We start from the raw sequence: 22,122 nt of genomic DNA, 5'->3' as shown, positions 1-22,122 counted from the left end.
TCGAACAAAATCGATGCACATCCCTGAACAAAAATGTCAAATTTTCTCGATTTTGTTTTGTTCTCTCTTTTCTTTCGGATGGAGCTTGCTTATAAACAACAGCTGATCACGGATGTGACTGTTGTTTACATAATCTACGCATTATTTTAATCCTCAGAATGATATTATCTTGCAAATACGTCTTCTCAATAACAACATTTCCCATATTTCCGAGGTGATTCGTTGTTGTATTCGGTAATTTCAGCAATTCCAACTGCTGATCGACCAGCTGATGGCCGACGCATCAGCCGACGCTGCTGATTGTTTACCTGGAAGAGTTGTCAAAATTTTCGACGTGGCGTCGCGACGTCGTAACATTTTAAGAGATGTTAGCCGTTTTCAGCGTCAATCTTCGCCGATTTTCGAACGATTTTTTTTCATTTTATTCGATTTTTCAGATATGTTCCATTTTTACCATTTTGCTGAAAATTAATAGTATAAAATCGATTATAACTTGGAAAATGGCAGAAAATGAGAAAAATTAGAGAAAATCGAACCGATATTCGGTATAATGAACACAATAATGAATAATTCAGAAAATCAAAGAAAATTACGGCTTATCGCACGGAAATTGAAGCAAATTGATTACTGTCGACCCCCTCGCCGAGACTCGGTAATGGTTTACCGAAATCTCGGTAAAAAAATTACCGAGAATCAGTAAAAATTTTACCGAGATATCAGCTGTTGGATTCTCGGTAAACCGTTTACCGAGATCAATTTCTGAATTTAAGTGTGCAGGGGAAGATTTTAAAATGCCTCTATAAAACCTAAAACAAAATCTAATTAAAAACGGTTTGATGTAGGTACGGTGTTAGACTTTGGACGGAAAATTGTCTCGACTCCCTGATGGGCATAGTGTATTATTGTCCTTGCCTCACAATACAAATTCATGCAATGGCAGGCAAAGAAAGCCCTTCAATTAACAACTGTGGAAGTGCTCAAAGAACACTTAATTGACGAGAGGCAGGCCAAGTTACAGTGAGAACGTCGAGCCGTAAAGAAAAAGAAGGAGAAGAAGGGTTACTAGAAGTTCAAATTATATATAAACCCCATTGTTGATGACTATTAGCTATTGTAAATTGACCGTTTCTCAGACTACCCGAGCTAACAGTAAGATAACCATTCCATGTACAGATTTGCCAGTTTGACAAATGGTAATCCTCCAAATAACAGTATGTGGAATAGGCGGTTAAGATAGGTTACCATTAAAAATCGCTCATTTTCTCGAACAAATTTTTCGCAAAACAGTAAAGCATATGGTCAATATACTATCCAGTTTTTCAGACAAGTCATAGCAAAGCAAATGGTTAAAGAACAGTTTAACCATTAATTTGAAAGAAACACGTATAATGTATGTAAAACTAGTGACTTATTGTTCTCCATAGTAGACTAACTGTATACGGATTAGTGCTCATATAGTATGTACTGTTCATTTGTATTTGTACCATAATACCGTAAATAAGGAACAAATTAAATAATAATTAATAAAACAATGATATTTATTATAAACTAGCTGTCCCGGCAAACTTCGTCTTGCCAAGCTATGGTGGTTTGACAATTGTTGAGGTCATCGCAGCAACGCACTCTAGATTGATTTCATTTCGATCACGCTGAATTTCTTCCCGGCCCATAAAAAGTCAGTATTTTCACAATTTTTATACTTTTTTAAATGATTTTCGTAACTTTTTCTGCATATAAACACAGCCACCATAAATACGAATCGAGCCGTGCAAGAGTCATGCTGATCGGTTCATCCGTTCGTGAGTTTTGTTGCCTCAAAGGAACTTCAAACTCATTTTTATATATATAGACAATCGTGTGCCTATACAGGGTGACTGGTAATTCGTGTTACACCCGAAAGGAGGTGAAAGCAGACCATATTTGCAGCAAAAAATTGTTCTACAGGTAGGTCCGGAAATCACTGCTAAGTGAGTTATTCAAAAATTAGTGTTATTAAATTACCCCATCTTTAAACATCTCTAACTCAGAAACTATGAACCGTATAATCAATTTTAGCGCATGGATAGAAAGCTTAAAGCTTTGTCTTTTAATGCTCTTTGGACAGGTAATTGATAAAAAGTCATTTAAATGCAAAAATTTTGACTTTTATGTAAAAAGTGCCTAAAAATGTACCCCCTTTTCACCTTTTTTGATAGTTTACTCGTGAAAAACGTGATAAATGTGAGAAATGTTCTTCTACAAAACATTCATTTTTTGATACGCTACCAAATTGTCTTTTGGTCGAGGGGGTCGACAGTAATCAATTTGCTTCAATTTCCGTGCGATAAGCCGTAATTTTCTTTGATTTTCTGAATTATTCATTATTGTGCTCATTATACCGAATATCGGTTCGATTTTCTCGAATTTTTCTCATTTTCTGCCATTTTCCAAGTTATAATCGATTTTATACTATTAATTTTCAGCAAAATGGTAAAAAATGGAACATATCTGAAAAATCGAATAAAATGAAAAAAAAATCGTTCGAAAATCGGCGAAGATTGACGCTGAAAACGGCTAACATCTCTTAAAATGTTACGACGTCGCGACGCCACGTCGAAAATTTTGACAACTCTTCCAGGTAAACAATCAGCAGCGTCGGCTGATGCGTCGGCCATCAGCTGGTCGATCAGCAGTTGGAATTGCTGAAATTACCGAATACAACAACGAATCACCTCGGAAATATGGGAAATGTTGTTATTGAGAAGACGTATTTGCAAGATAATATCATTCTGAGGATTAAAATAATGCGTAGATTATGTAAACAACAGTCACATCCGTGATCAGCTGTTGTTTATAAGCAAGCTCCATCCGAAAGAAAAGAGAGAACAAAACAAAATCGAGAAAATTTGACATTTTTGTTCAGGGATGTGCATCGATTTTGTTCGATTTTATGGGGATAAGCCAACATTATAATCGATTTTATCGGATATTTCGGATATGGTTGATTTTGATCGATTTTCTATTAATTTCTTCAGTTTTGTTGAAATGATGAGAAATATGTGATTCCTTGTAGGTTTTGGCCAAAAATCTAGGATATCGAGAAGAGTCGTCCCCCTCGGAATAAACTTGAATTTCCAAAGATAAGACCTTATTGAATTGTTTCTCTTAAAATGTGTAGGTACAAACGTCTAATGTTCGGGGTCAGCTGTGCACCTGAGCTATTTCAGAAAACAATGGAAACTATAACAGCTGGTCTCGATGGAGTTATTGTATACCTCGATGACGCTATTGTGTTTGGCTCAAATAAGACCGAGCATGATAGAAGACTCGCAGCGTTGCTGAAGCGTTTTTCGGAATACGATATTCTTCTTAACGAAAAAAGTGCATCTATGGAGTTGAAAGCCTGGAATTCCTGGGTCACCAGCTTTCATCCGCAGGAGTTCGCCCAACTGAGAGCAGACTGTCCGTCATCCAGAAATTTCGGGAGCCGCAAAATGTTTCAGAACTTCGAAGTTTCCTCGGATTGATTTGTTATGTTGGCAAGTTCATTCCAAACCTCGCGTCTAAAACTGAACCACTCAGACATTTACTTCGATCAGGGGTACAATTCAGATGGACTACGACAGAAAGCTCCGTATTCCAGTCCATCAAGTCGGATATTTTCAAAATACATCATCTCGGATTCTTCAACCCCAAGGATCGAACCAAGTTAATGACAGATGCAAGTCCAACGGGGTTGGGTGCTGTACTCCTACAGGAAGATTCACAGGGAAGAAGTCGTGTGATTGCTTACGCCAGCAAAGCACTCACGGAGCTGGAAAAGAAGTACTTCCAAACAGAGCGGGAAGCTTTGTCGCTTGTTTGGGGCGTAGAAAAGTTTCGCTTATATCTGCTTGGAATAAAATTCACGTTGTTGACCGACTGCAAAGCGCTGAAATTCCTGTTCAACCCCAAGTCTCGCCCTTGCGCTCGGATCGAGAGGTGGGTTCTCAAGCTGCAGAACTACACATACGATGTTGAGTATATTCCAGGATCTGCTAATCTAGCAGACGTCTTCTCGCGGCTTTGCGAATTACCACCAGAACCTTTCGATGAAAAGGGAGAAAAGTGCATTCAAAGCATTGTAGCACAGTCTATTCCAAAAGCGATCACGTTGCAGGAAATCAAGGAAGAAACGACAAAAGATGAAGAACTTACGCAGATAATGGAATGTCTTCGGTCCGGTATAATGGATTGCATGTTCAAGGAGTATAAACCTTATGTGGACGAGCTTTGCAGTGCAGAAGGGGTTCTGTTAAGAGGCAATCGACTGGTAGTTCCTACGAAGTTACGTGAACGAGTGCTGGCGGTGGCACACGAAGCGCATCCGGGAATGGCCGCAATGAAGCGTCGTCTTCGCACGAAGGTCTGGTGGCCAGCGATGGACAAACAGGTTGAGATGAATGTGAAGAAATGTAAGGACTGCATCCTAGTATCTTCCTTGGGTCCACCGGAGCCAGTGAGAAGTACAACGATGCCTGATAAGCCATGGACCGACATAGCGGTTGACTTCATGGGTCCGCTACCCACGGGACACACGCTTTTTGTGATAGTGGACTACTTCAGTAGATTTACTGAGGCTATTGTCATGAAGCAAATAACGGCAAGGCGTACAGTTCAGGCACTTCACGAAACGTTTAGTAGGTTTGGGATTCCTGAATCTATCAGGTCTGATAATGGACCTCAGTTTGTAAGTGAGGAAATGCGAGCATATTGTGATGAATACGGTATTATTCTACGGAAAACAACACCGTATTGGCCGCAAGCAAACGGCGAAGTCGAGCGAGCGAACAAGACGATTTTGAAACATCTGAAAATAAGCCAGCAATCGTCGAGCGCAGACTGGATGTGGGATCTTAGGTCGTTTCTGCTTATGTACAATTCCACTCCACATGCCACAACTGGGGTGGCTCCTTCTATTTTGATGTTCAAGCGTCTGTTGAGAGACAAGCTGCCATGTTTTGGCGAGCAGGCTTCATCAAAAGAAGAGGAGGAAGTAATGGATAGAGATAGAGCGAGAAAGGATAAGTATGCGGATTATGCCAACTGCAGGCGACACGCTAAGGCAACAGAAATAAGAGAAGGAGATACTGTTGTAGTTAAACGAACAGTTAAAGACAATAAACTTTCGACAACTTTCGCGCCTGAGGAATACACAGTGATCAAGCTTGTGGGGTCAGATGCAACGGTTCAATCGAATTCTTCGGGTCGAGTATTAAACAGAAATGTTGCACATCTGAAAATCCTACCAGCATCGATGAGTACGACAGAAAACCCTCCATTCAAGGATCAATCAGCCATGCTGCCACTCCGGGACATGGACATCACGAATGAATCAGAGGAAGCGGGACCGCAGGAAACACAAGCGGACCAGAGCACAAGCCGATCAATGCGGATGTCGCGCAAACCAGCATACCTCAAGGATTACCATACTGACGCAGTTTTCGACGTTTAAAGTAGAGGGGGGATGTCAGGATCGGATTCGCCCTTTGCGAAAGAGCAGCAACACTGATCACCCCTATCAGAGAGAATCCAACGTGAACGCCGCCAGCGTCGCCGTCGGAGGACAGTGAGAATGGTAGAGGATTAGAAGATGGAGTACTGTTAGACTCGCTGTTAGAGAACGGGAAATAAAAGTGATTTGTATAAAAGTGCGTTTCTTGCGTTTAGGTTTTATTCTGAGATCCGACAGAAACGAACCTGGTTCCTGTTAGCAAGCTGACCGAGAAAGGAGCTGAAGTCGTATTTGCCGGAAACAACTGTGAAATTTCGCACAACGGGATGCCTGCTGCTACAGCCGTGAAGTCTGGAGGATTGTACTACGTCAAGCTGATGAAACCTGAAACCGCAGCAGCAGTTCACACCAACGAATGTCTGCATGACTGGCACAGGAAATTAGGACACCGAGATCCAAACGCTATTCGTCAAATGATCAACAGCAAGCTCGCCACAGGAATACAAATTGAAGATTGTCCGGTAGAAGAAACGTGCGAGTGCTGCCTGGAAGGAAAAATGGCTCGTTTGCCCTTTCCCAAGGAAGCAACAGGATCATCTCGGAGCATTCTGGAGCTGGTTCACACGGATATTTGTGGTCCGATGAAGACACCCACACCTGGAGGATCAAGATACTTCATGACCATGATAGATGACAGATCGAGATTCACGGTGGTGTATTTTTTGCAACGGAAGTCAGAAGCGGTTGACAAGATAATGCAATACGTCAGGATGGTAGAAACGCGTTTTGGAAGGAAGCCTTCAATCATACGATCGGACCAGGGCGGTGAATACAAGTCCAAGGCACTCGGAAGATTCTACCGTGCAGAAGGGATTACTCCGCAATACACTGCTGCCTATTCCCCGCAGCAGAATGGAGTCGCCGAAAGGAAAAATCGCAGTCTCGTGGAAATGGCCAGATGTCTCCTAATTGATGCGAAGCTTGGATACCGATATTGGGCGGAAGCAGTAAACACAGCAGCTCAATTGCAGAACGTTCTTCCATCAAGATCAGTTCAGAAAACGCCGTACGAACACTGGTATGGAACGGTTCCTGATTTGAAGCACTTGCAGATATTTGGAAGTTCAGCATATGTTCACGTTCCGGATCAAACGAGGGGGACGACTCTTCCCGATATCCTAGATTTTTGGCCAAAACCTACAAGGAATCACATATTTCTCATCATTTCAACAAAACTGAAGAAATTAATAGAAAATCGATCAAAATCAACCATATCCGAAATATCCGATAAAATCGATTATAATGTTGGCTTATCCCCATAAAATCGAACAAAATCGATGCACATCCCTGAACAAAAATGTCAAATTTTCTCGATTTTGTTTTGTTCTCTCTTTTCTTTCGGATGGAGCTTGCTTATAAACAACAGCTGATCACGGATGTGACTGTTGTTTACATAATCTACGCATTATTTTAATCCTCAGAATGATATTATCTTGCAAATACGTCTTCTCAATAACAACATTTCCCATATTTCCGAGGTGATTCGTTGTTGTATTCGGTAATTTCAGCAATTCCAACTGCTGATCGACCAGCTGATGGCCGACGCATCAGCCGACGCTGCTGATTGTTTACCTGGAAGAGTTGTCAAAATTTTCGACGTGGCGTCGCGACGTCGTAACATTTTAAGAGATGTTAGCCGTTTTCAGCGTCAATCTTCGCCGATTTTCGAACGATTTTTTTTCATTTTATTCGATTTTTCAGATATGTTCCATTTTTACCATTTTGCTGAAAATTAATAGTATAAAATCGATTATAACTTGGAAAATGGCAGAAAATGAGAAAAATTCGAGAAAATCGAACCGATATTCGGTATAATGAACACAATAATGAATAATTCAGAAAATCAAAGAAAATTACGGCTTATCGCACGGAAATTGAAGCAAATTGATTACTGTCGACCCCCTCGGGATCAAAAACGAACCAAGTTGGAGCCGAAAGCAGTCAAGATGATTTTCATCGGATACTCGGACCATCATAAGGCGTACAAGTTCATTGATCCTGATACCGACAAAGTTGTGATCAGCAGAGATGCTCGTTTTCTCAAAGAGGATGACCGTACGAAAGAGGCTACCAATCCTGAAGTTGTTGAATTTGAATGCGATCCAGAAACACCGGATGAAACACCAGATGAAATACCAACCCAAGTCGAATTCGAAGAGGACCTGTCGGAAGCGGAATCTACACTCGTTCAGGAGGAGGAGGAGCAGTCCGAGTCAGGCGATAGCAGCATCGAGTTTCTCAGCAGCACCGAAGAAGTTCCTGATTCACCACTGCCCCGGCGATCGGAAAGAAGTACCAAAGGTAAACCACCCGCACGATACTCTGAGTCGCTGAACATCATCTACAAGCAGCAATCCGAGCCGCGAACGTATGAAGAGGCGGTAACTGGTCCTGAGAGCGAGATGTGGATAGCAGCTATCGAGGACGAACTCAAATCTCAAAAGGAGAACCACACTTGGGATTTAGTGAAGCTTCCTGCCGGGAGAAAAGCAATTGGAAGCAAGTGGATATTTAAAAGGAAACTGGACGAACAAGGCAACGTGGTGCGGTATAAAGCAAGACTTGTAGCTCAAGGATTCACACAAAAATTTGGAATTGACTACGATGAAGTTTTTGCACCGGTCGTCAAACCTGTTACCTTCAAGATTCTCGCTACAGTTGCTGCCCAGAGGAAGCTGTTATTGAAACACGCTGATGTCAAGACAGCCTACTTACACCGAGGGGGACGACTCTTCCCGATATCCTAGATTTTTGGCCAAAACCTACAAGGAATCACATATTTCTCATCATTTCAACAAAACTGAAGAAATTAATAGAAAATCGATCAAAATCAACCATATCCGAAATATCCGATAAAATCGATTATAATGTTGGCTTATCCCCATAAAATCGAACAAAATCGATGCACATCCCTGAACAAAAATGTCAAATTTTCTCGATTTTGTTTTGTTCTCTCTTTTCTTTCGGATGGAGCTTGCTTATAAACAACAGCTGATCACGGATGTGACTGTTGTTTACATAATCTACGCATTATTTTAATCCTCAGAATGATATTATCTTGCAAATACGTCTTCTCAATAACAACATTTCCCATATTTCCGAGGTGATTCGTTGTTGTATTCGGTAATTTCAGCAATTCCAACTGCTGATCGACCAGCTGATGGCCGACGCATCAGCCGACGCTGCTGATTGTTTACCTGGAAGAGTTGTCAAAATTTTCGACGTGGCGTCGCGACGTCGTAACATTTTAAGAGATGTTAGCCGTTTTCAGCGTCAATCTTCGCCGATTTTCGAACGATTTTTTTTTCATTTTATTCGATTTTTCAGATATGTTCCATTTTTACCATTTTGCTGAAAATTAATAGTATAAAATCGATTATAACTTGGAAAATGGCAGAAAATGAGAAAAATTCGAGAAAATCGAACCGATATTCGGTATAATGAACACAATAATGAATAATTCAGAAAATCAAAGAAAATTACGGCTTATCGCACGGAAATTGAAGCAAATTGATTACTGTCGACCCCCTCGGTTTATTCAACAAAACAAAAGAAAATCAATATATTCTCATCTACCTGTAGAGACCATACTTGGTGATGAAAGTCGTTATGGGTCTTGATCTTTCGGACAACTCGACCTGATGGTACGCTTCCTTAATGTCCAGTTTCGAAAAGAGCACTGCGCCGGAGACCGATGACAAGAGCTCATCCACTAACGGTAAGGGATGAGTTTCACGGAGCACCGCTTGATTGGCCCGACGCATGTCAATGCACAGTCGGACTTCTCCAGAATCCTTGAGGACGGGTACTACTGGCGACACCCATGGTGACGGACCTGGAGCCCGCTCGATAATATCTAGCTCAAGAAGTGATCGCAACTTCTCTTCGATCTTTTCTTCCATCGCAATCGGTGGTCGTCTATACGCTTGTTGTACTGGTTGCACTTCTTGGTTGATAGGTATTTCAACCTTCACTCCCCGAATCTTCGGAAAGGGAATACGGCGCTTGGTTTCGATCGCTTCAATGTCGTATCCAACCTTGAGAACCTGCAGATCCTTGGCCGTGCGATCACCCAACAAGCAGCGTTGACCGTTTTCGACGACATAAAACTTTGCTTCGACTTTGTTGTTTACTGCCTTAATCTCTGCTTGGAACATTCCCGCCATCTTCAATGGTTCTCCGGCTCCATACGCGATCAGCGACCTGTCAATTTTAGTTGTGGCATTCATCACCTTTACTCCAGCCTCCTTCATTTGGTCCCAGACATTCCTTGTTATAATGTTGGCATCCGCGCCAGAATCAATCGTCATCGGTATGTCAACTCCTCCTACCTTAAACGTGAAAACGTTCCGACCCATCGCGTAGAATACGAAATCTGTGCTTTGACCTTCCTCGGTTTCTTCCTGAATCGCCCGGATACGTTTGACCTTTGGTTCTGAAATACTGTCGATGGGCCGGCGTTTGAATCCCTGCCTTGTACCATAACATCTCTTCGCCCAGTGTCCTTGTTTCCCACAAGCCGCGCATTTTGTTTCTTTCGCCGGGCAATCGTTGCTTCCCTGCACGTGTCCACGGCGTCCACATCCGTAGCAAGTGAAGCGATTATTCGGCTGTTGACCAAGCTGTGTACGATTCTGGTTTCCTGGAGAAATGTATGCCCTACGTTTCTGGAAAGGACGAAACGGTGGATTTGCAACAGCGTTCACTTCGAATTCCGGCCTGCTTTGGATGTTGGGTTTCGACAATTTTTTCGATTGGTCCTGCGATTCGGCCAAACTTGTACCCAACGCGATAATCTCTTCAAGTGACCGGTCTTTCTGCAGAAGTCTTGTTCTTAACTCCTGTGACTTGCAGCCTTGTGTGATGCGGTCGGCAATCAACTCATCTGTTACACATGCGTCGTAATTGCATCTAGCAATCTGCTTCCGCAACCGCAAAACAAAATCCGCAAATCTTTCTTCCGGTTGTTGAACAATCTGATGGAAGATATGCCGCTCATACGTCTTACGGCGAAATGGCTCAAAATAGTCATCCAGGCATTTGATGGCCACATCATAGTACGGTGGGTCGACAGCCACATGAGGTACTTGATTTGTCCCAGGAAAATGCCGTAGCAGTTCTTGAAGGGCCGGACCGCCAAGGTAGGCCAACTGGGCCCGTTTGTCCCGCTGTGCCTCGATATTATGTGCCAGGAAAAAACACTCCAAGTCACTTTTCCACGTTTCCCACAAAGCTGGAAGACTGCTAGCTTCCGCTGTAACGTCAAATGGTTTAATACGACTATATGACGACATCCTGTGAAACAAATTTGATTTATCCAAAAGAATGTTTGCTTAATAACTTTTTTCTATACCTTGTGAGTTTATTTTATCCCAATGTTTTTCATGCAATATAACTAAGAAATAGCGGCTATATTATAATGCTCAAACGTAAATATACATATATATTTATAAAGAAATAAAACACCTCTTATTATGTTTAGTATCATTTATTTTTTCTTCTCAGTACCCCAATTTGTTCAGTTCATGTGTTACTATTAATATCCAACCAAAAAAACATTTAAAAATCACCAATAACGGTCTGCTCTGCTCATACGCATACACTATCAACATCCCAAGGTACTCAACCATTTTCTCTTATGATACACAACCAATTGCTCATATAGCACATAGCCAATATTCGTCGAGGTGCACAACTAAGAGCTTGTATCTCTCGTGGTACACAACCAATTGCTTTTATGGTACACAACCAGTATATCTCATGGAACATAATCGTCAATTCTTATGGTACACAACCAATAGTTCTTCTGGTACACAACCAATCTCTCATGGTACAAAACCAATTACTTTTATCACAGACAAACAGACGTCTTACTCTACTCACTTTCCATCGTTTACCTTTTTAACAGATTATTCAAATATTCCGTAGTTCGCAAATCGCTCGCTCATGGCGTGACGATGAATTTTATCGTATTTTGTTTCAAGTGATACGTCTGTTTGTCTGTGCTTTTATGGTACACAACCAATATCTCTGATAGAACTCAATTACTAACTATTATGGTACATAACCAATATCTCGGATGGAACTCGATGAACTCTTATGGTACAAAACCAACACTCTCGTGGTTCATAACCAATTGTTTTTATAGTACACACCCAGTCTTTTGCATGAAGCACAATCATTATCCTTTATAGATCACAACCCATATGAATACAATAGGATACATAGCCCAACACACAACTTTAACAAGCAATAATCCACAAAAACCCACATTCAACCATTGACGCCTTTATTTGTCAGTCATAGAAGTTTTAATACTTGGCCAGGTGAAGTCTCGTTGAGTTAATAAACTTCATACGAATTCTGCCCAGCAATCAACCAATTCCATGACAGGATATTTTTTTCCACACATATACAGTCAGTGGAACATCATCAGCAATAAAATGTCAAGCAAAATGTACTCACACTACCAATGAATAACTCATTAATTTTTGTTAATTGCGGACTTTCAGGTATATTAGAGGGTTTTCCAGATGCTACTTAAAAGACGTTATACCCGAATAAAAAATACAGTAGAAAAACCGAATGTTGTATTGTTACAGTACTATTTAGAACCATATTGTTACAATAAACACCACTGTAAAAATAAAAAATACAAAAACAATAAGATGTAATGTAGACACCCATACAGTGAATTACAATTCACAAGATTTTTACAATATTCTATACGGGTTGTTAAGTATCGTAACAATATAAAAAAATATTTTTCTCCATATATATTTTTTTACAAAACCATATATTTTATTGTAAATGAATTGTTCGAAATACTGATACGTGGGCTTTAATATACCGTACATTGTATGGTACACGTATGGTTTCAAACATTAAAATGTACCGTAAATATATTGTTTTTAATTGTAATTTCACTACTGGTTATAAATTTAATCATGGTTTTGGAATGGTTCTCTTTTGTTATGTTGTATTGTTTTACATTAGATAAACCATATAATGTTATATTATCTCGTCATGTTCCTACGATAATGGCAGTTCTAGCCAAACTAACCTAAACTCGTCTAAGTCTGAGTAGCCTCTGATTGCATTAACAGTTGAAGCTTAGGCTCCCATGTCCCACCAGCCAGATAACTGGGTTTTGCAAACTAAGCATTATTTGTGACAACACTTTGAGCGGCATGATGGAACTATGCCTAGCGCGCTAAGTGTTATTAGACCACTAATGTAGTTGCATGAAGTGGGTGACGAGGTACATAAGTATCATTACAGCGTGCTTAACCGTTATTGCAATATTGAGGCTCCCGTTTGACTGAACTATGAAATATGTACATAACAACTCATGAGAAAACTGTCAAGTTAGATTCAACTATAAGTTAGGCATTGGCGAAACTACGATTTTTTGCCAGGGGGTGCACTACAAACAACATATTCACTAGTTCATCCATTCATCATTCATCGCTGAATATCTCACAGCAACGCATTTCAATGCTAGGGGGTGCCTGGCACCCCCGCTAGTTTTGCCTATAAAAGTTAGGTTAAAAAGCGAAGACGAACTTACATCAGAAGTCGTTTCAGTGTCCAGTCCAGTCCTTATGTTAACCTGCCGTAACTCGCGCGGTTGGCTACCTGCGTCAGCACCACGCTAATGCTGAGTACAAAAAGCGAGATTTTTTCAACGTGTTGTACAAAATACAACAGCGCGATCGCTCGAGGGTTAAAAATGTCAAAGATATATCGCATTTAATTCGGTTGTGGTACAAGGCAATTTCACATGAGAGAAGAAGAGAAAGAATAGTGTTGAACTCATCCACTGATTTACGGTAATCTGGCCTGCGTCTTTCCGGGTTGACCTACATTCGTATTCCTCTCATCGCACTCTACATACCTAGCCCGCCATATCTCTTGGATATGCAGTCCTTAGGACACCTGGTTTACCACTTTATTTAAACATTTTATTGACTTTAAATAGATGTTTCAACTTATTCACTTTTTTCTCTTTCATTTCCTTTGCAACAAAAATGTCACGAACATCAACAAAACAAAGCACGGAAAAAATCATAAATTGAATAAATAATTAAAAATGCACGGAAAAAGATTGTTTCGGAATAGTGAATGGTTCAAACGTAAGAAAAACAGTATAATATATTGTTACATAAAGATCGGATGTAAATGTATAGTAGCTACCAATGTGCACAGCTTTTAGCGAACCATTCCATTACAATACACTATATTGTAGCTGGTACACTATATGGTACAGCAATAGTTTTCACCAAATACCCTATGGTTAGTTTTTATCCGGGTAGTCAGTTGGTAGTCGAAATAAAACTAAACTTTATTATCGTATTCGGTAATATCTGAAGCCCATGCTTCACTCTTCGGCTACTCTCTCTCAGAGCATGTATGAGAACCCTACCAGAGGGTTTGTCCTATTTACCGAACGCGTCTAGCTACTACAACTTCTACCCCGTTTAGAATTCACTCATACAATTCGCAAAATTCCTAGTTCTGAGTATTACCGCGTATTACTGAAGCCTGAACCTGTGCATATTATATTCAACTAATTCTGAAGCCAAAACTACAATAAATACTCCTAAAATAGATCGCTCAAAATAGAACACATTAAAATCCATGCTTCACATCAAAAATCCTTGCAATTCAATAATACACAAAATCACACTTTCTCCGTTTCTTCGGGTTCCTCTTGCTTCGCCGGTGTTGCACATCGTCCTGGATTCTTCTATCTTTGTCTAGTAGAACGGGCTGCTCCAGACGCTGAGAGCTCGATAGGGCATCTTGAGATACCAAATTCCGATCCGACTGAACGCCCAAACATGGTGGTACCTCCTCCCCAAATAAAAAGGAGTCGGCCGCGAAGCCATAAAAATCTGAGTCAGAATCTTCAGACGAGTCCTCTTCGCTTCTTTTCCGTTTGTTTCCATTGCTTGTGCTTGCGCTGTTGCTTGGCCCTGCTAAAGGCTGTGTCGGGCTCTCTCCGGTCAAAACAAAACGACGAGAAACTCGGCGGCGAGAGTCTTCCGGGATCTTAATCTGTCGCTTATGCGCCGAAACGATCCGGCCGCCCAAGGAAATCTGTAAAACGTTAGGAGATACGTGCTTTAGAAATATGGCTGGTATCCATCGCTTAAGGTCAGTATTGTTCGGGTTTTTGTAAAATATCAAATCTCCATTACGCAAATTAGTAAACGGGTCATGTGGTTTGTCTATGTTAGCTGAACATGCAGGTGGTGCACCATTAGTTGGTTCTGTCAGGTTATACTTAAAGCTGTGTTTCGGGTTAATCAAATCCAACGTTGTTTTTGGTCTGTATGAAAGAAGCCGTTCTGAGGGGAAAGCGTTGTCCGATCCTAAGCAGGTATTTCGGTAGTTCATCAGAAAATACGAGAGCTGTTCGTCCATCTCCAGCTTTCTTATTTCAGAATCAAGCAGGAACTTTTTCAGGACATCCTTAACCAAACGAACCATCCTCTCCGCCTGGCCATTACTTTCAGGGTGGTAGGCAGGGCTTTTCATTACTACTACACCCTGCTCCTTAAAGAAGTTAACGAAATGCTCAGAATTGAATGGCGGTCCACCATCTGTGACCAGCACATCTGGTAACCCATATCTGGCAAAAATACCAAGAAAAATCTTGATAACTTTCTTGCTATCCGTACCGAACTTCATCTGCTCAACTTCCACCCATTTTGTATGGCTATCCACAATCAATAAAAAAACCTTCTTCTCGAAAAAGAAAAAATCGGCATGAAGCCTGCTAAAAGGTTTCCTAGTTGGAATCCAAGGAGAGTATGGGGATCGTTTAGAAACGGCCGTAGTTTCTTGACAAACTCTACATGTCCTAACAAATTGCTCAATATCTGAGTTCATCCTGAACCAATAAACGGTTCGCCTTGCCAATTGCTTGATCTTATGCATACCTGTGTGATTCCTGTGAAGTAGTTTCAACACATCCACCTTCATAGAATCCGGAATCACGACTCTATCATGGAAAAGTAGGCAACCGTCAACTTCCTCTAAATCCTGATGGTTTGAGTACACATCCAAAAACTCCTTGTCTAAACGATCTGGCCAACCGTTACGTAAATACTCCATAATCCTTTGAAGAAATTCGTCTTTTTCCGTTTCAGCAGCTACTTTCTTATAATCCAACGGAAATTCTCCGGAAAAATTGAGGCTTTTGACATAATCTCGATCCAACTCCTTAGGAACCTGCTGCGAAATCGGAAACCGCGAACAAAAGTCCGCGTTCCCCATTCTTGCTGATGGTCTATAGATGATATCATAGTCGTATATTGAAAGGTCAATCACATAACGCTGCAGTCTAGTAACTGAAATGGAATTCCTTCCTTCTTTTCCGTAGATACCAATTAACGGTTTGTGATCGGTGTAAATGGTAAATTTCTTCCCGTACAAAAATTTGTGGAATTTTTTCACAGTGCTAACGACGGCCAGAGCCTCCAGATGCAGAATCGGATACTTTTTCTGAGCGTCATTGAGCGTAAATGATGTAAAAGAAATGGGCCTTTCTTCTCCATTTACTAGATGAGCAATTACTCCTCCTAGCCCATAGTTACATGCGTCAGTCACAACTATCACAGGTTTGTCAGGGTCAAAATATTCCAGCAAATTCGGTTTTAACAAAAACTGTTTGCACTGGTTGAAAACCAAGTCACACTCAGCAGTCCAGTCAAAACGCGCGTTCTTTTTCAAAAGTCCATAAAGAACTCTAAGCCGAGAGGACAAATTTGGTATAAATTTTGAATAAAATGCAATTAAACCCAAAAATGCCTTGAGTTCTGAAACATTTCGCGGAGCGTGAGCTTCGCGAATCGTTTCCACTTTTTCTGGACATGGAAGAAGACCATCTTTGGTCAAAACATGTCCAAGATAAGGTAAATTATCGACAAAAAACTTGCATTTTTTCAAATTCACTTTAATGTTAACCCTAGCTAACCTTTCTAGGACCAGAAGAAGTTTTCTCCTGCAGTCGTCAAAATCCTTCCCAGCAATAAGAACGTCGTCCAGATAACAGAATACATTATCTAACCCCTTCAAAACCTGGTCCATGACCTTTTGGAAAATAGCGGCGCTTGATGACGCCCCCTGTGGTAGCCTGTTATAAACGTATAACCCTTTAATGGTATTAATAACCATAAACTTTTTGGATCGCTTCGAAAGCAAAAGCTGAGAATAAGCTCCAGCCAGATCCAAAGAACAAAATACCTTAGACCCAGAAAGGGCAGCAAACATATCCTGTGGTAAAGGTAGTGGGTATTTGCTAGGAATAATAAGCTTGTTAATAGAGACTTTACAGTCTATAACAAGTCTGATGCTCTGATCTTTCTTGATCACTACTACCACCGGAGACGCCCATTCGCTAGCCTCTATTGGAGTAATTACACCATCCTTTTCTAGGCTATCGAGATGCTCAACAACTTTGTCCCTTAATCTCAAAGGCACCTCATACGCTTTCCTAAAGACCGGAGTATCGTCCTTTAGAATCAAGTCACCTACAAAACCAACGATCGGATTCAACAAATTCTTATCAAAAAGCGCTGGAAACTTACTCCTTATTTCTTCTACAGCTTCTTCCCTCGCATTCTCATTGGTTACGGCGTTTACACGTTGGCTCGGCAAAATTTGACGGGAAAAGGTGTTCCTCCACCCTGCGTAGAATATATCCAACCAGCTGCGACCCATCAGCGGTACGAAGTCCTTGTCTCCATGCAGCACGATCAGATAAAGTTCCTCCACTACTCCATTCAAACTAACCGAAACTTTCACTTTGCCCAAAATGCTGAGTCTGTTGCCATCGATAACATAAAGTTTCCGTCGACTATCCTCGATGGGAAGTTTAGATAAGTTATTTGAATAAAAAGCTTCGGAAACTACAGTCTCAGCGGATCCACAATCGACTTCCATGGTCAAACGCCTCTTCTGTACCAGAACATCGACATAGCATGGTTCGTTGGCTCTAGTCCTGGCAGCAATCATCATACAAGGCGACTCGTCATCATCAGAGTCGGAAGCTAGATCCCGTTTCAACCTCTTGAAAAGCCCCGATGTGTTAGAGGATGATGGCTTAGGAGAGTCGATGAACTTAACAAAAGGTTTGTCTTTCCGAGGACTTTTTCTTGGGCTCTTCCTCTTCAGCCTAAAGCAAAATCTTTTTGTGTGCCCGGTCTTATGGCAAAAAGAGCAAGTGAAAACTTTTTCCGAGTCATGCTCCCCATTTCTTCTTCCGCTTCTACTCCTAGAATAATAAGAATGGCCGCGATCGAAACTTCTACTCCTGCCACGGAAACTCTGCCCAGCTGGTCCTCGCTCAACTCGTCTACCCAACCTAGCTACAACACTGACTCGCTTCTCCTCATCACGGTTCACCAAACGAGTCCTATCAGATGACAACTCCTGATTCACGATAAGCTTTTCCGCTTTAGCAGCTGTCAGGTCCTCCTCATCAAACAACCTCTTCTGCAACTGCCTGTCGAATGTCCCAATCACTAGCGCAACACGGATAGCACGGTCCTTGAAATTCCCAAAATCACACAGTTCGGCCAATTGTTTCACTGCCAGCACGAAATCCTCGGATTTTTCATGCTGACCTTGCCTGCGGGTCCAGAACCTGTACGTGTGAATCACGTCGGAGTCTTTCTTGTCATATCTTCTCTTCAATTCGTCAGTAATTTGCCTGTAAGTCAAGTCCTTGATATTTTGACCTGGGAATAGGAGCTTGACCTGGTTAAAAACCTCGGTGCCACAAACGGCCAAAAAGGAAATCTTATATTTGTCAGCGGAGTAATTATTATGCTCGAATAAGAACTCCAACTGCTCTAAATACTGAGCAAACGGGATCGTACCCGGTACATACGGCTCAGTTGTCGTAGTTAATGACATCCTACCAATAAAAAAAAAATGGAATAAAAACACAAAAAAGCAAAGCTTATCAAATCCAAAAATGCTTGCTTCAGCAAAAAAAAACAGTAAAAAAAATGATATGAAAGAAACAAATTTACATACCTGTAAACACGGCAATGAACAAACAAAAGTTCAATGCGAAAATCCTGAGCAACCAAAGCACAGCAACAGCAAACAATCTCCTGCAAAGCGAAATCGCCGGCCAGGGAAAGCCAAAACCTCAATGCACTTGGACCTGGCAGCAGCAGCCAGCAGCAGCAACAAACAACAACAGCAGTAGGTAATCCAACGGGTCATCAACTAGCAAGGGTCGATGAACTCTTTATGCACCATCAACAAACAAGCAGCAGTCAAGCCAGCAGCACACACCACCACAAAAAATGCACTTTCGCAGATTAGCAATCGATGCTCTTCACGGCGGTTGCTTTCTGTCACACTCGAAACGTCAGCCCTAGTCACAGCAAAAGCTGTGAGTTGCGTTCGGTCTGTGTCCGTTTTACCGCCTGGCGCCACAGTTGACTACAATAGAGCAGTGATGCAGCACCGCGCTCTGCGACCTGTTGTTGTGATGAAAAGAAAATGGTATTGAAATTTCTAAAAAGGCAAAGATGATTAAAGATGGCTAAAGATTGCACGACAAAAGGTTTTACTATTTCAATATGCTATTGAAATAATTGCATTGAATAAAAAAAATAGAAGCCTCTTCCACAAAATGCAAAATGGTTATCTCTGAAACGGAAAAAGCGGATTGTACGCCACTACGCTGTTCCAGAGAAAAGAAAGAGGTAAACCCTGAATCACTTGACCGCAGAAACTTTTTTTTTTTGCACTTCAAATTTGCACGCGTATTTTACACAACTGGTGAAATAAAAAAAAACTTCCGATTTTCACTATGAACTAATTCACCTAAATCAACTTACACCGAAAAATTCACGCCAAAAGCACACAATTGCACACCGGCGGACGTGAAATGCACGGGAGTTGAAAACAAAATTCTACCTCGTCGACACTGTTAATTGCGGACTTTCAGGTATATTAGAGGGTTTTCCAGATGCTACTTAAAAGACGTTATAGTCAGTTGGTAGTCGAAATAAAACTAAACTTTATTATCGTATTCGGTAATATCTGAAGCCCATGCTTCACTCTTCGGCTACTCTCTCTCAGAGCATGTATGAGAACCCTACCAGAGGGTTTGTCCTATTTACCGAACGCGTCTAGCTACTACAATTTTTTTTCTGTGACTGGTACTTGAACACAATAATGAAAGAAGATCTGAAGTTAATTACTCACCTGTCGTTTTTCTCTGACTGGAATCGCTGCACAACACCAATATGCTATCACAAAAACTGTCGCAAAATAGATGAAATTCATATTAACTGCATTGGAGATCCCCCTCCAAACTTTTTTTTTTTATTGACATAAAACCATATTCCCCCATTAGACTCAACATGAAAAACATTGGGAACCACCGAGGGGGTCGACAGTAATCAATTTGCTTCAATTTCCGTGCGATAAGCCGTAATTTTCTTTGATTTTCTGAATTATTCATTATTGTGTTCATTATACCGAATATCGGTTCGATTTTCTCGAATTTTTCTCATTTTCTGCCATTTTCCAAGTTATAATCGATTTTATACTATTAATTTTCAGCAAAATGGTAAAAATGGAACATATCTGAAAAATCGAATAAAATGAAAAAAAAAATCGTTCGAAAATCGGCGAAGATTGACGCTGAAAACGGCTAACATCTCTTAAAATGTTACGACGTCGCGACGCCACGTCGAAAATTTTGACAACTCTTCCAGGTAAACAATCAGCAGCGTCGGCTGATGCGTCGGCCATCAGCTGGTCGATCAGCAGTTGGAATTGCTGAAATTACCGAATACAACAACGAATCACCTCGGAAATATGGGAAATGTTGTTATTGAGAAGACGTATTTGCAAGATAATATCATTCTGAGGATTAAAATAATGCGTAGATTATGTAAACAACAGTCACATCCGTGATCAGCTGTTGTTTATAAGCAAGCTCCATCCGAAAGAAAAGAGAGAACAAAACAAAATCGAGAAAATTTGACATTTTTGTTCAGGGATGTGCATCGATTTTGTTCGATTTTATGGGGATAAGCCAACATTATAATCGATTTTATCGGATATTTCCAGGGGGCCAGCAAAAGGCAAAATCCCCGTAGCTCACAACAAAAACACGTTCAAAATTGTTTGTGCTGAAAACTGATGCGTTACACAATTTCTTACTGATTTATTTGCTATCTTCGCGTTGTCGTGTAATTTCGAACGATTGCACGCCAAAATTTTCGTAACCTTTTGCTAGTTTTACACGTTTTACTTAAGTAATAACTTATGGTAATGACTAATTCGCAGATGTCGTGCACTTCCCAGATCTGTCAGAGTGCCCAAAAGTGTCAATTTCCCAAACATGTCAAATTCATGTGAGCTACGGCACATCTATTCGTGGTTGACGTCCGCGCTACCCCGCTGGATATTTCGGATATGGTTGATTTTGATCGATTTTCTATTAATTTCTTCAGTTTTGTTGAAATGATGAGAAATATGTGATTCCTTGTAGGTTTTGGCCAAAAATCTAGGATATCGAGAAGAGTCGTCCCCCTCGGGAACCACTCACTGTTTTCTTTTCGCTCTGTTTCTCTTTTTCTTTTCTCTTCGTACTTACATTTCTTTCACGGCTGACCTAACCTCTCGTACTGCTGCGGGTCTCCGCCCTGCCAATCGGCACGTGTCTTTTTTTTCCACTTGCCGCCGATTTCCCAACCCGATTTTACTGCCCGCAAATTCCCTTTCACAACCGTCACTGCACTTGTTATTTGATCCTCGTCGCCAAGTTTGTCGGATCTCAGAATAAAACCTAAACGCAAGAAACGCACTTTTATACAAATCACTTTTATTTCCCGTTCTCTAACAGCGAGTCTAACAGCCCGCATAAAGATTTACAGTTTGTCTTAATCTCCAAACAGTAAATGTCTTGTATCTGTTGTTGTTAATGTATGATAAATAGTTGCTTTTATGTCGCAGAATGTGAGGTGCAAAGCAATCGACTATAAATTATGGTATATGCAATGCATACCGAGTGGTAACATTATATTATACTGTGCAAGTATTGTTGAATGATATGGAGATGGAAGTTCTCAAGTAATGGTGGCAATATTAACTCACCTTAAATCAAATTGTTTGTGCTTAGTCCGTGCAACACACTTACACACGTGCGGTTCACTATATGTTACTGATGTTTAACAATATGCCAAGCAGTTGCATGCATCGGTGTTTGTGAGCCAATGAAAATCGGCTGATGGCTGTAATGACAACTTTCAAAACAAAAAAAAAACAACCAGCAGCCAAGCCAGCAGCAGCATTTAACGTACTAGAAAGTGGTAAGTATTTCATCTAACGGAGAAATTGTATCTACCCAACGAAAACCAACAATGTATCTTTTCTCCTCGTAGTAGGAAATGGTTTCCACCTGGAGGTGTTAGCAGTCGTTCGTGTCGGTGGCATGCAGTTGGAAATTTCAATGCCGCTGAAACAAAACAACAATCTCGCGGATCATCCGGACGGCTCGGCAATGAGGGATGGAGTGCACCATCCACCCCCAGTGAGTATTTTGT

At 41.0% G+C, this 22,122-nt stretch overlaps 2 protein-coding genes across 4 annotated transcripts; both read right to left on the bottom strand.

The window, feature by feature from the left end:
* Window positions 1–9,105: 9,105 nt before the first annotated feature.
* Window positions 9,106–10,827, bottom strand: LOC134286394 (uncharacterized). The gene has a single exon (XM_062848007.1). The coding sequence runs from the start codon at window positions 10,825–10,827 to the stop codon at window positions 9,106–9,108; it is 1,722 nt and encodes a 573-aa protein (XP_062703991.1).
* A 3,029-nt stretch (window positions 10,828–13,856) lies between these two features.
* On the bottom strand, window positions 13,857–19,709 carry LOC134287973 (uncharacterized). 3 transcript variants are annotated; one of them, XR_009997665.1, is made up of 3 exons: window positions 19,402–19,709; window positions 18,584–19,038; window positions 13,857–14,635 (listed from the first exon to the last, which is right to left on the bottom strand). XR_009997665.1 is itself a non-coding variant. In XM_062851387.1 (2 exons), the coding sequence occupies exons 1-2, from the start codon at window positions 18,458–18,460 to the stop codon at window positions 14,601–14,603; spliced, it is 1,365 nt and encodes a 454-aa protein (XP_062707371.1). In that variant the 5' UTR covers window positions 18,461–18,577; the 3' UTR covers window positions 13,857–14,600. The 3 variants fall into 3 exon arrangements, 1 of the variants encoding a protein (XP_062707371.1); XR_009997664.1 differs by having other exon boundaries at window positions 18,584–19,709; XM_062851387.1 differs by lacking the exons at window positions 18,584–19,038; window positions 19,402–19,709 and adding an exon at window positions 17,131–18,577.
* Window positions 19,710–22,122: the final 2,413 nt, after the last annotated feature.

The sequence above is a fragment of the Aedes albopictus genome, chromosome 2 (assembly GCF_035046485.1).
Source record: "Aedes albopictus strain Foshan chromosome 2, AalbF5, whole genome shotgun sequence".
In the NCBI taxonomy this organism is placed as follows: Eukaryota; Metazoa; Arthropoda; class Insecta; order Diptera; family Culicidae; genus Aedes; species Aedes albopictus.
Note: the sequence above shows the minus strand (reverse complement) of the source record. Positions and strands in the feature narration are given on the sequence as shown.

Bases quoted from the DNA above. Each gene is read 5' to 3' on its own strand.
- LOC134286394 (XM_062848007.1), bottom strand. From the start codon at position 10,827: ATGTCGTCATATAGTCGTATTAAACCATTTGACGTTACAGCGGAAGCT.
- LOC134287973 (XM_062851387.1), bottom strand. From the start codon at position 18,460: ATGTCATTAACTACGACAACTGAGCCGTATGTACCGGGTACGATCCCG. The intron at 14,636-17,130 runs GTAAGTTTCCAG...AACGTTTTACAG, and splicing joins AGCTGTAGAAGAAATAAGGA to ATTTCCTTGGGCGGCCGGAT.